The 14,617-nt window shown below is 38.7% G+C and overlaps 1 protein-coding gene across 1 annotated transcript; it reads right to left on the bottom strand.

Moving 5' to 3' along the window:
- Positions 1-388: 388 nt before the first annotated feature.
- On the bottom strand, positions 389-14,047 carry LOC132630985 (uncharacterized). Its single transcript, XM_060346577.1, has 4 exons — positions 13,823-14,047; positions 11,468-13,124; positions 9,381-10,417; positions 389-1,544 (listed from the first exon to the last, which is right to left on the bottom strand). The coding sequence occupies exons 2-4, from the start codon at positions 12,911-12,913 to the stop codon at positions 1,427-1,429; spliced, it is 2,601 nt and encodes an 866-aa protein (XP_060202560.1). The 5' UTR covers positions 12,914-13,124; positions 13,823-14,047; the 3' UTR covers positions 389-1,426.
- Positions 14,048-14,617: the final 570 nt, after the last annotated feature.

Below are 14,617 nucleotides of genomic sequence, written 5' to 3'. Positions count from 1 at the left end.
ATACGGATAAGTTTTTCCGTGTGATGACATTTAGCTTTATATATAGCCTTTATGGTGCACCTCAAGATATGCCAATTGATATACTTTTCAGCACTAATTTATTACTACGCTACTTCGATGAAAGAACCAATTGTAGTGATTCCATTTGATTGTATTACCCCAATAGTTATGAGTCACTCCATTTAACTTCCCACCATTCACCATAACTTGAACATTTAGTGGTGCACAATTATCAGTGTATCCAACTTTTCATCCTGAATTGTAAATCAGTTGCATTGAAAATTAATCGATCATCACCACTTGATTTTGCTCAACTATTAATGGCTTCGAACGAGCTGAAAGCAAGAGGAAAAGAAATGAACTAAAACTAATTTTGAACTTCTGGATATAGTTCGAACTTGTCACTAGCAATATCTTGTAAAGATGTTTATAGTAACCAACACCATCAGATATACATACAAGGGATACCTGGACAATAAGCAGAGAAATATGTTCATCCACCCAGAAACAGCTTATAGATTTCCCATAAAGTCCATTATGCAGATCCCATAAGCTAAATTTTGAGAAAAACAATCACATTCGGCGTTTTTTTCCTCTCAGAACTGAGGGTCTTACCAAAAGTCTATTTCTTGATATTATGTTAAGAACCTATAATTAGAACTTCTAATATACAAGTCCCCCAACTAGATTCTCATTTATAGGATATATAACCATTATTGCAATTGAACTTCACCCAAAAATGCACCATGCGACATACTACCTTTTGTTAGTACATTAAAGGGAAGCACCGGGAAAAAAAGAGGGAAAAAGTAACAGAGGAGGAGAAGGTGAATTAGATTTCAAATGGCCGAGTAAGAACTATATACACTAAGTAGTTCCCTGCTTACTATAAGGACAACAGATCAAAACCTGAGCAGCTGCACCAAGCCCTCATATATCCTCTTTCTCACTTGAATGTTGCATCAGCACAAATCCATGACCCTCAACCAAAAATGAAAAATGAAAAGCGTCCTTCACTGCTTAGTCCTTCAAAAACTTTGCTGAACCTTACAGAGAAGTGCAGTATAAATTGAAGTATCGTCTATGTTTTAATATCTAAGTAAGTTGGTATCCAAAATGAGGTAACATGTAGTGGAAACAGCTCTGGTCATCTATATCAGTGATTGTCCTTCTGTGTCAAAAAGACAAAAAGAGAAGTACCCAGCCGTATCACAATTAATTGTTACCTGATCAAAAGCCATGCGTGGAAACATGTATCCCTATCATGCTAATGTAATTCTTCCTTTTTAAAGAAAAGAAGGAAGATGCAACAAGTGCAGCATTCTAAACTCTCCTCCCAAAAGAGGTTACTTTCCTCTTCAGTAACAGGAGGGTGTGTTCAAGTCCCTTGTACTCTATCCCCATTTTTTCCCTTTTTCTTTCAATTTTATTCATAAGACCAAAAAGACTGTACATTGGGCTTGGAATATAAACCACCAACTGAGGCACTAGTCATCGGTGAGCTGCCAAAATCTTCACCCCGACGCTGCGAAGTCCACTCCTTCCTAAGAGAAAATCAGCAAATTACAAGGGTAAGATGGTGTTGAACAAAAGAGCAGAGGGAAAAGCAAATCTTTAGAAAATAAAAAGAAAGAGGTGCCGAGATCACCAGAATGTAGAGTTCAACAATCTATTTCTAAGACACATAATATATGCAAAATAAGAGAAAGATGTCAAAGAAGCAACTTAGAAAAACCAGCATCAGCAAGTTAACCGAAGTTTAAATACGCTAGTCAAAAAACATAAAAATAAGCCATGACCATAGGAATAGAAAGGACTAGACCATGTATATACATGGTCTACTTATGCAATCCAAGTCAACATCATCATTTTATGAAAAACTTAAACATAATGCTCGTTTTCATTGAACTACTAGAACTATGCCTCAGTCCCAAGCTAGCTGGGGTCGACTATATGAATCCTCAATATCCAATCCGCTCAACTTGGACTCATTTCAACCAGTGTAACACGTGCTTAGGTGAGCACATTCCAACGTATTGTGAAGAAAACCCAACATAGAATTGGGAAGAACTTTTGTCAATATGCCCCCATTAAACTACTAGGGCACAACTTACTATCTGCTTACAGGTACTCGCTTAAGCTAATGAGCCATAGGTTGCAAACAATTCATATAAGCCACTCGTGAGCTTCACAAGACTTACCAATAAGTTGCTTTGAGCTAGTAGTAAATATTGAATAGGAATAAGTGGAGGTTCCAACAATTTGTTAAGACTGGCAGCTTTACAAAATGCTTTCTTTAAGGAAGAGGAGGGAGAAGGGAGCGGAAGATGAATGTTGATTTACTTCCATTATGAGCAGAATTTGTTCTTGCCCTTTATTTGTCTACAATAGCTGGAAGGATGTAAACTGGCATCTACTTTCTCCGTCCAACATAGCCGGGATTAGAAAAACTAGTACTATTCCATGCTTTTTTTTGGGGTGGGGGGAGGGACTAGAAATAATAGAGTCAACCCATATTCAAGAAAAATACATCAACAAACCTACATACAGGATTCCTTTCGACAAACCCACTCACCTATTCAGGTTGGAGTGGTATGTGTGCAGAAAGAATACAAGTGAAACTATCAGTGGTACCATCTGCACCTGAAACAAGGACTGTCAAAAGCTCTATGATCTCTTTCCAGCCATGTTGTCAACATGAGTGCTTGACGAGTATTTCCTCCCTCCGCCAAACACAAAAAAATAACCCAAACTGTCCAGCTTCCAATAATTCCTTAACCGCATTTGCTATTACCAGCTTACCGCAAAAATCTTTAGCATTGTATTGCACAGTTCTTTCAAAAGGTTGCAATGCATAGAAAGGTACATCTTCCTTCAATTCATTGCTCATCTCTTCCAGTTAATGTGGACATAGCGATGCCTAACTAAATTATCTTCAGCAACTATATAGCACTCCAGGTTGCCATCCAAACGAAAAATTGACTTCTCTATTTTTACTTGCCGCTCTAAGTTTTAATTCTTTCCCAACTTGTTTGGGGCTGAGGCGTAGTAATAGTTGTAGTGTTCTAACTTTAATTCTTTACCAAACTAAGAAAATTCCCTTACACCACTTTGTTTACTAGCGCTCGTGCAATTCCTCCTCTTGTCGCCCCAATCAAACGTAGCATTTTAAGTTATAAGTTTAAGCTGAGGGGGAGTAGAGCAATTAAGCTTTACTCAGATATAATGCAGCAGTCTGCAGCTCATGCAAGCTGCTGGTTCCACTGTGTACAACAGAAATACAACACAGAATTGTGTGTGCACCTAATAGTGATGTCATTAGCAAACTTAAAGACAAAACATTTAAGTTGCATATCTACTTCAAAGAGTGACTAATTGAATCAAGACAATTTTGCTCTAAAAAGCATATGGAAAAAACAACACCAAGAAAGGGACCCCTAACTCATTAAGACTTGGTTGTGTACTAGACAATGATGCCCAAAACATGGACCATTACTTTACAGGGAATTTTAAGAAATAATAATGACGTTAATAATATTCAACCATGGGTTATGGTAACAAATGATATCCTATACATATCAGGAAAAGAAGGTAAAAGTTCCACATCTGGTTTATGGTAGTAATTCAGCCAAAAGGCCGCGATCTTGCATATTAAAAAGCTGAATGTGTTGCGATACCTTTCAGTGTTAAAGCTTCCATAGAAACAACTGAAATCGATAGAATAACTTCATAAGGATATATGGATAATGCATTTTAAGAAGCAACACTGAGGCACATTTTCACAGTATTTTACTAAGAGATAATAGATTTGGTATATTGCGGTTGCTGGTGGTGGTAAAGAAGTGGATGAGATTGATATAAGGAGGTCATGCTCGTATCTAATTTTTAGGTTCTTCCCCATTTTTTATGGAAAACAAACCTCATTTTCCTAGAAAACAACTCATTCCATTGCAAACAGTTTTACCAAACGAGAAAAGCGAAAAAGACGCTAGGTCTGTCCAGACCTTAAATGCCACGGGCAAATAAAGCTTTTAGGAAAGAGAACACCAAATGGACAAAAAATAATATATATATATATATATATATGTAATTCAAGAATAATTACTACAAATTATTAAAAAAAAAGACAAATATATGTACAAATTAATAAAAAAGTTATAATTAGTGAAATAGCTATATTTTGGTGCAGCTATCTTCAAGATAAAGCCTATGGGTGATGAGATCCACACCCTAGTATCTTGGTTCCTGAACTAAGGTTCTACTTAAGCGAGTCTAACAGCCTGTTGTGCACCTAGTGGTTAAGCTCGACTTTGACATTCTGATGGTAATCAAAAAGTTCAGTGACTTTTCTCTGAACTTGTATTATAAAAGGGCAGCCCGGTGCACTAAGCTCCCGCTATGCGCGGGGTCCGGGGAAGGGCCGGACCACAAGGGTCTATTGTACGCAGCCTTACCTTGCATTTCTGCAAGAGGCTGTTTCCACGGCTCGAACCCGTGACCTCCTGGTCACATGGAGGCAACTTTACCAGTTTCTCTGAACTTGTATTATATAATCTGAAAAGAAAAAGAGAATTAGAATCTTGCTTTAAGAAGATATTCATAAGTACATATAAATATAGGAATCAAAACAATTGCCCCACAAGGATTAGCTCAATTGGCAAAGGTTGAGGGAGTTGTGTCTTAAATCACAAGTTAGAGCCTTGTGTCAAGCGAACTAAGTTTAGTATCTAAGTGGAGAAGGGTGGAAGGGCGGAGCCATCATTCACGAGTTTCGAAGCTGCAGTTGGCCCAAAGAGTTGGCTCCAGACGGATTTCTCGGACATCAATATATATATATACACACACACACATACTTACACTATCTCAAGAATCTAATTTTAGGCCCCATAAAGGCTAAGAAAGGCATGTCTAAGTGTCACCAGAGGCAGACATCCTATGTATACGTCATTGTTGAAGCATGTACTTTATCATCATCCCAGCCCACTTTTTTTTTTTTTTTTTTTATCAAGTAAATATATTTTCATAATATAACGTAGACTATTTCTTAATTGGGAGAAACTCGACTCTACACCTTCAAAAGCTCTCCTATATCTCTCCCTCCAAACTACCCACATTAAAGCAAGTGGAAACACGTTCCAAGCCCTTCGTCTTCTCTTCTTTCTCCCGCTCTTCCAACTGAACATCAACTCTTTCACGGTTTTTGGCAGTACCCAAGGAGTGGCAAACCACCTAAACATATCCAACCATAGCCTCATGGTTAACCCACAATGTAAGAGAAGATGATCCACATCCTCGCTCGTCTCCTTACACATGCAACACCAACTGACGCAGACAACCTTCCTCTTTCTAAGATTTTCTGCTGTCAAGATCACTCCTCTCGCAGCTAGCCAAGTGAAGAAGCACACCTTCCTCGGCACCGTTGGAATCCATATTGCATTACATGAAAGAGTCGTCTCCTCCCAGACCCAAAGTTTCTCATAAAAGGACTTCACAGAGACCATACCATTATTTCCCGGACCCCACCTCCAGACGTTGGCATTATCAACTGGATTGATTAGCCTATGTAGTAAGGTTAGCAACCTTTGAAACTCAACCACTTCCCAATCTTGAAATTCCCATCTAAATCTCAAGTCCCAAAAACTTACTCCGCCTTGTGAACCCCTAATTTGCTAAATTGACAAGTCTCTTTGGCAGGATATTTTGTACAAACTCTGAAATTCATCTTTCAATAAAAAGTCCCCACACCAACTATGTCCCCAAAAACACTCTCTCCTCCCATTTCTGACCTTGAATGAGATATTTTCCAAAAAATAATCCCATCCCTTCATAATATTCCTCCACAAACCACAACCGAAAGGCAAATTGATATCTCTAGTTCTCCATCCCCCTTTCATAACCCCCATATTTATCAACTATCACCCCCTCCACAAAGCTTGCACCTCCACCCCGAACCTCTAAAGCCACTTTCCCAGTAAGGCTTTATTAAAGACCTTCAAATCTTTAATCCCAAGACCTCCCCATTTTTTAGGAGAAGTAACGGTCTCCCATCACACCATCACACCAGATGATATTTCCTCGCTTTATCCGCCATATCCCATAGGAAGTTTCTCTGAAACCTTTCCAACTTTTCAATAAACCAAAGTTGGAGCATGAAACAAAGACATATAGTAAGTGGGGATACTCGATAAAGTACTCTTGATAACCACTTACTTCCCACCCTTAGACAAATATCTTTTTTGCCACTCTGCTAGTCTCTTCTCGACCCTCTATAGAACCGGGTTCCACACCATATGATTCTTTCAACACTTTGAAGTAGTCTCAATCATTCCTGAGCAAATGGAAACTCTTCTCCGTGGTAAGTGATATTTATTCTCCTCTAACTCTTGGAATCGCATAGCTTACTTTGGTGCGGCCCTATTAAAAGACCAAATTAATCCTTCTCTTTGTTCCAGCAAATCAAAAAATGGTGGGCATGTACTTGAGAAGCAAGCATGAAGCGAAGGATCGCTATGGAGTTCATGATCAGTACGTAACTAACTTGGTCTTTGTCCCTAAGTTTTGAATGTCAACTGACTTTTCCTAAATTCATGAGCTCAAGAGGGGGGGGGGGGGGGGGGGTGCGGTTTTCCTGCTTTTCCAGTTTTTTGCCAGTCAGTTCATTGACCTCTTTAGTTACTTGAAGAGGAGGCAACAAGCAACTTAATCCAGCAATTCACCATTAGGCAAGGACTTCTACATAAATGTGTATACTTACAAGGTATGCCAAAAGAGCCGCTTAGAAGGCTGAGGTGAAGAAATAAATGATGTTTATCAATTTGTGTCGGTGAAAGCATTCAAAATCTCTGGGGATTAGAGCAATTTTGACCCACTTCATTTACTAATACGTTTAAATATTGGAGAGAGGAGCTCAAATGGAGTGACATGGGCATGGGGATTCATATAGCCAATCCCAACTTCCTTGGAATTGAGGCGTAGTTGTATGTTGTTTGGCTTTCTTTTTTTTTTTTTTTTTTTTTGATCAAGTTTGTTTTCTTTTATTCCACCGTGCAAAGATGTTCTATTTCTTCTCAAAGCTAATGTCTGTGACTCACATGGCGCGAGTATTAAGAAAGGGATGAAAATGTGTAATTCTTAGAATTAAATGCTGGACGTTTAAGGCCCACCTATTTTGGAGGGTTTCTTGGTTTGAGGAATAGATGAGAAAAAGAAACTGCATCAGCAATGTGTAAAAGCAAGACCAACATAAACATTTAGGTTACGTAATATGTGATAAAATTTTCAATCTACAGACAGTAGCAAGCATTACTGTTGGAAGCAGCAAAAAGTGCACATAAATTCAACATAGATCATTAGTTTTTTAAGACTTTTAAGCTATCATGTGTCTTCAGCATGCACTTTTATAACCAAATTGACACCATAACCTCCATCGATTGGACATACAAGTCAAAGCACCTCAACACCCCACCAATCTTCTCTAACGTTCAATGTTGAAAAGTAATTACACAGGGATTCAAGGAAAGCAATAATAGTTATAATCACTCTGCCATTACTTTGATGTCAGTCTATGTTTCATCACAAAAAAGTGTTGATACCTTCGTGATTATTTCACATCTTTTTACGATGTAAGACTTCTATTAATAAAAGTTGTGTAGCCCTAATCTAGTGCTGTATTACAGAATAGGAGGCCCCCTGCATCTTCTATACTTTTTTTTGGATAACTGAGAAATCTCCAGGGCTAGTGGCAGACGGTTTGAACCTTATAACAGGCCCGCTCATACACCCTTCTCCACTTAAATAGAGGGTTCGAACCTGTGACGCGCCTAACCCACACATCATGTGTTGCGCTCTTACCACTAAGCCCTAGCCCTGGGGACTATGTTTTATACTTTTTTGTTTTGGTTAAATTAGAGGTTAGGCCTTAGGCTCATCTCTGACATGGCCCAGATCACATGTATTGCAACATATAAAAAGCATGATCTCCAACTTAATAGGTTTGGTCAACATCTTGGTCTGGTGAAGGTGGCCCCAAACTGGTCTGGTTCCATACTGATTTTAATCATCTGAAGCCCTCAGGGAGTGTTGCTTGTAGGAGTTTTACTTACAAGAAGACTGGAAGGCGGAGACATTCAAGATAACTGACACTTCTATACGAAGAGCGTTTCATCTGAAAAACAATAAGCTGCCTCTACTATATGATCAGGAATGTATAAAGCAGGTTCGAGTTTTAGCCTAATGAGAGAGTCTGCTTGAAGCAATTGATATAAAAAAATGCCCAGCTTCAAAATGTAGAACTGTCTTGAATTTTGAAGAAATTTCGTGATGAGCTTAGCCATAGATCCAAAGGACCAGGGGATAGCAAAAGGAAACATCACAAATTTTCCTGGTTGCCCATGGATTTTTAGAAAAGAAAGACGTATGAATAGAATGCAAAGTATAATTCAGGGTGCTTTTGCAGCAGGATTTCACTGCTAAAACATGAAAGAAAGAAAAAATAACCTTTTATATTTATTTTTCTTAAAAGGGAGCTCCTTAAGAACCCAATTGCAAGCTAGCCCCAATATCAGATTTAACCATAGGAAACATGCAACAGCAACGGAAGCCTTGTGATTCTATTGATGTGTAGGCACGGCCAAAATGGTGCAGCATGGATATTAAGGATTCATAGGCCGACCCCAATTGATTTTGGTAGAGGCCAAGTTGTTGCTGTTCAATACATAACAGCCCAAATGTATCTGGTTCAGTTCTATCAAACCCTTTTTTTTTTTGGATAACGTAAAGTTTAGTTCTACCTAACTTCAAATTGAATTGCAGCTTTGCCAAAAGCACACAAGTACTCTCCCTTGTGCAGAAACTCTCATAGTTACAAGCATGTTCAGCTGTCCTGTCTGGGTAAAATTCATGGCGCTATCTACCGTCAAAAGAAAGATAACAAGTACATATGGCTAAACACATGCATATGAATGGCCAAGACACATGTATGCAAGCATCTACATGCTTGATGTAAATACTTCTGTCGAGTTTTGTTGAGTAAATAGTAGCCAACCATGACGTAATACTTTTGTTGAGATTCTGGGATCTCTACATACTTGAGGGAATTAGGAGACTTTTTCAAGTACATACCAGGACATTTTTGAGCAATCAGTGAAAATCACAACAAATGGCCAACAATTATGGAAACACAGAAGATGGCTACGAGAAAGACAAGATTCACATAATATTTTTTTATACAGTAAACACTGAGAAGATTCAGATAATATCGATGCAAAAAGTACAGCAGATAAGATACCTCAAAGTGCTTAAACTTTCAAACAAAGGCAAAAACATTCTACTTTACTTTTGCCCCGCTTGGCAAGAGAAATTAGTGGTTTTCTTTTGCTTACTTGGCCCAATTAGGTGGAGACGGAGCAAATGGATGATTAGTAGCAGTAGCATTAGGACTCCCGTAAGTCATTTCACTTTGAGCAGCATCCTCAGACTTGAGAGAAAATTGACTTTCACCTCCGGCATATGTACCAAATGGAGCTTTTGAAAACCTACTTTCAGCACTACCAGGCAAAACAGTACTCAGTGTCCCACCATTCTGGCAACTTCCCGTATAAACTGTGTGGGGAGGATGACAGACGGAGTGGAGTTGTTCATCATTCTTGAACAATGAAGCCATGGTCCTTGGAGGTGTAGGAGGCACGTTTGATGTATTGAGATCTGTACTCAAACGCCAATTGGTTGGAGCACCTATCAAACTTAGACCAGCTTGACCAAGCGGAGAGCTGTTCCACATCTGCCACGTTCTTACATCATTTGAATTATTTGAAACATTCATTGGCACAGTGCGCATTTCCTGAGCATTAGGAGTGTTGGGGAAAAGAAAAGACCCAGCATCCCTTTCCTCTGGAACACGCATTCGTGATATTGGAGACTCAATTGGTGAAGGCCTGGTCATTTCGGAAGATGTATTCACATTTTTTACCACACATGGTTTATCAAGTCCTGTGTCTGAAACAAAGCCAAGGTCCACCTCCAGTTGAAAGTCATCAAGGGACTCACAAACAGGTCCAAGCAATGACAGAGGGTCGGGAACATAACAAGGATCTTCAAAATTCTCCAACTCTTCTGCAAATAACTGACTTGTCCCATCTGCAATTCGAGGATGCATTGCTCTCGGGGACGACGGAATAGTTGTACTACAACTTGTGGGTCCACAAGGAAAAGAAGTTAAAGTGAAAGGCGATGGGAGCCCAAAGCTAATGGGGTTGTCAAAAGATTGTACAGCTGGAGTCTGAGAGGAGGGACTCAGAATTTCTGCTTGGGGCTTAACACTTGGTCTGCTGATTACATTTGAAGAGGGGGGGGATGATCGAGTGAATAGTTGTTGCCAAGACTTTTTAGGAGCTGTAGATGGTTGAGGTTCAATAAGCACCTGTAAAGAACAGATTTAGCCTGACAGCTTAACAAGAGCCCAGTATCTCAATGAACAGCCAAAATCATCTTCAAAAAGGCCTACGTTTCTCACGATATGATATGAATCTATCTGTAAGTTCAGGTTAAATCAACAATATGAACATGCCAAGAGTTGAAAAATGTAAATGGTAAATGAAGCTATCAGCTGCAAGTAGGGCTGGGCGTTCGGTATTCGGTTCGGTATTTTTAAAGTTCGGGTTCGGTAATTCGGTATTCGGTAATTGAAAGTATATACCAAATACCGAACTTTCAAACTTCGGTTCGGTAATTCGGGAATCGGTAAATCAAATTTCGGTTCGGTACGGTATTCGGTAATACAATTTTTTTGCAGCAAAGCGCATTGGCAACCAAATAAGATCTGCTTAAATAAGACTGCGAAGTGAAGATTGGACATCAAACTGATTTAAGGCTTCAACAGTCCATAAACATTATTTCTAGCTTTCTTTCCGCAAGATTGGACATCAAATTGATTTAAGGCTGAAACAATATGATCGATGATAAATATTTGACACATAGAAGGTATTGTAGAAGTGAAATGAAATGGCAATATATTATGCAGTTTATAAAGAATTCACAGAATATGAAAAGATTGTGAAACGAATGGACTTGAAATGTTTGGGCTGGACTACTGGACCTGAAATGTTTTAGCCCTTTACTCCTTTAAGGCTGTACACGTATTGGTATTAATTTCGGTATTCGGTATTTACCGAATTACCGAACGGTATAATTGTAAATACCGAATACCGAAACCGAAATATTAAATTTTATATTTTAGTACCGAATACCGAACCGAATACCGAATTACCGAATACCGAAATACCGAAATAGCCGGTTCGGTTCGGTAATTCGGTTTTCGGTATTCGGTATTTTATGCCCAGCCCTAGCTGCAAGTAAGTTAACTTTCAGAATTGCTGAGAATTTAATACTCCAGAAGTACCAAACAAGACACTTGATGAAGGGGAGCACTTAGATATAACCAATTGAAATAAGAAGATGATAAGAAACTTACAGGCCGATTCATACTCCTGTCATCTCCATTTGGATTCAGCTTTCCAGGAAGGCAATCTGGCTGAGATAGTTCCCTCCTAGAGGCATTATGAACAGGATCTACCGTAGTATTATATTTCTGCTCTCTTGGAATATTAGTAACATTACTCTTGCCAAAAAAACCACCTCCAGTAAATGCTCTAGACGATGATAAGAAAGTACCCCTCATACGATCCAAGTACCGAGTACCGACATTTCCATGGTTATGACTGCTAGAAGAACCACCCTTAAAACCATGTACAACTTCTGCACTGTGTGTCTTACTACTTTCAGGCCCATTTTTGTGTTGGTGCCTTCTATCACCATCACTCTGCCTATTTCGCGCACTCTCCTTTCCTTGTCTTTTATCCAGCTCTTCCACATCTGAGTTACTTTTGCTAGATCCCCTGTCCCTTTCTTTCTTCTTCTCCTGCCGCTTCTTTTCTGCTTCCCTTTTACTATCCCGTAATTTAGCAGAGGGAGACCCCTTCCCCCGCTCTTTCTCCGCCGCCTCCATCTTTTCATCGCGCAATCTCCTGCGTTCTTCCACCAGTCTAGCAACCTCCTCTCTTTGCTTTCGCTCCTCCTCCTCTGCTAGCTCTTTCTCCAACCTAGCCAGCCTCTTTTCCTCGGCTTTTCTCCTAGCTTTCTCCCCTTTACTCTCCTGACAGTTTCCTCCATTCTCACCTCTGTTATCCATCATTGCTCTCCGTTCTGCATCCATGGACGCATCACTTCCAGAGGAACTTATCCTAAAAACCTTTCTACATAGCCACATGATACTTAAGAAAAAAGCAGTCAGTGCCTTGCAGGCAAAAGCAAAAACACGAGAATATGACTTCTCTGCTAAACAGTGGTCCACCCCAAGGAATCCACCGCTAGTCTTGCTCCAAGAATCTGGCTTGCTAACAAAAGACCCCCCAACCCAATTCCCATTCTCTAACCAATCCTGCCCACACATCCACCTGTTCCCAACCAAATCTCTCAAAATCCCTGAATTTGAAATCCCCAATCCTGGCGGCACAGGCAAGTCTAATATGGGTCTCTTAGAAATATGTCCACAATAACAACACATAAACTTCCCACCACCAGGATTCTGATCCCTATACGGAGTCAAACAATTTCTACACCTCCTCGTCGCCGTTTTCCTCAATTTCTGCATTTCAATAGCCTCAAACCTCTTCCTTTCCCTAAGCCTAGCATTTCTTCTCACCCGCCAAGACGACAACTTAGGCATCACAACCTCATACCATCCAAGAGTAAACACAAGCACGCAGACACACGCCAGCCTGGGCGACGTGATTTCAAAACGAAATGCAGGTGGAAATAACTGCGATAAAGCCCATAACCCAATCAATGGAATCACTAACCACGGTAACATAGTTGCAACTCCCCGCGACCACTTCTGGATCGAACACAGTATACACATTATCCTTTCAACTCACACGGATCTCAAAAATACAATTTCTTGACTCGCGAAAATATGATTAAAATTTCCCTTTTGTAACACCAATAACAATGAACACAGCTCCAACAATCCAATATAAAACCCTAGCTCTGAAAATTACCCTCTTACCCCCAAATTTTCGACTACAAATTCAATTATTCAAAACCCTAGCAGGCGAATCGTGAGAAAGCACCTACAAAGCAGAAACAAACAGGTAAAGGTTTTTTTTTAGTTTAGCTCCGAAACCTAAAGGACACAAAAAGAATAATCAAACACAGTATACACATTATGCCACATTTATTATCTCGAAAATACAATACCAAATCAAAAAATAACATTTCTTCACTCGTGAAATTATTTAACTCTCAATCTTTCCTTCTGTAACAACAGTAACAACAACCACAGCTCCAACAATGCAATTAAAAACCCTAGCTCTGAAATTTCCCCCAAGTTATTCAAAAAAAACACCTATAAAGCGGAAACAAACGGGTTAGGGTTCAAAAAAGGTATTTTATCTTAGCTGAAAAACCTAAATGAGACGAAAAGAACAATAATCAAAAAAGAAAATGTTAAAAAAAATGGCGAAGGAAGAAAACAAAAAGAAAAAAAATCAAGCTAACAATAACACAGTATACACATTATAGCAAATCAAAAATAAAATTTTCTTGACTTGCGAAAATAACAATGAACCACAACTCCAATAATGCAATTAAAAACCCTAGCTCTGAAATTTCCCCAAAAATTCAATTCTTCAAAACCTTATAAAGCGGGTTAGGGTTACAAAAAGGTTGTTTTTAAAATTTTAGCCAGGAAACCTAAAGTACAAGAAAAGAATAATAATCAAATAAAAAAGAATTTGGTTACAAAAATAACCACTAATTCAATGCTTACTGATTTAATGGCCATTGAAGATTCATCGGCAAGTAATTGACGGTGACCGGAGACGGTAACGTTAGGTGACGGTCGTTTTGGGTTGCAATTTTTTTTTTTGTGTTGAAGAAATGACGTGTGTCTTGTAAGATTGTTTGTTGGATTGATGAAAGAGAAATTCTTTTAGGGGAGATAAGAGAGAGATGTGCGTTTGGTTATATTGCCGGTGTTTGAACCGGATGTATTGAATTAAAACCAGACCGGTCTTGTAATTCTGATTTTCACTTATTTATGGCACTCATTAGTGGAGTATTAGTAATAATAATAATAATAATAATCGGGTCGTTTGGTACACCGGATAAGGTGAATATTTCAGGATTAAATTTATATTGTGTTTAGTTGACGGTATAAATTTAATTTCAAACTTAATCATGGGATAAATATCTCACCTTATCCCATCAAACTTGAATTTATTTTAGCACACCCCCTTGACGGGATAAATTAATTCAAAAATTATGATCTACGAACTATAATTATGGAATAATTTAGTTTGCGAACCAAACAATCCCTAATAAGAATAACAATGATAATCTTGTGTAAATGTAATCTAATTTTCATGGATAAGCTTCTAATTAATGCCTCAATATTTTAGATCTTTGTTACGACAATTGCAATTTGCATTTATTACACAACTTATCATTTCTAGAGGTTAATGATGCTAAATTTAATTTTTATTCTTAGTAAATGAATATTTGTTAATTGTGATGTACAGTGATTAGTGGTTCTTATATGACTTTCTTGAGCCGATGGTCTATT

This window comes from Lycium barbarum, chromosome 3 (genome assembly GCF_019175385.1).
Source record: "Lycium barbarum isolate Lr01 chromosome 3, ASM1917538v2, whole genome shotgun sequence".
NCBI classification, from domain to species: Eukaryota; Viridiplantae; Streptophyta; class Magnoliopsida; order Solanales; family Solanaceae; genus Lycium; species Lycium barbarum.
Note: the sequence above shows the minus strand (reverse complement) of the source record. Positions and strands in the feature narration are given on the sequence as shown.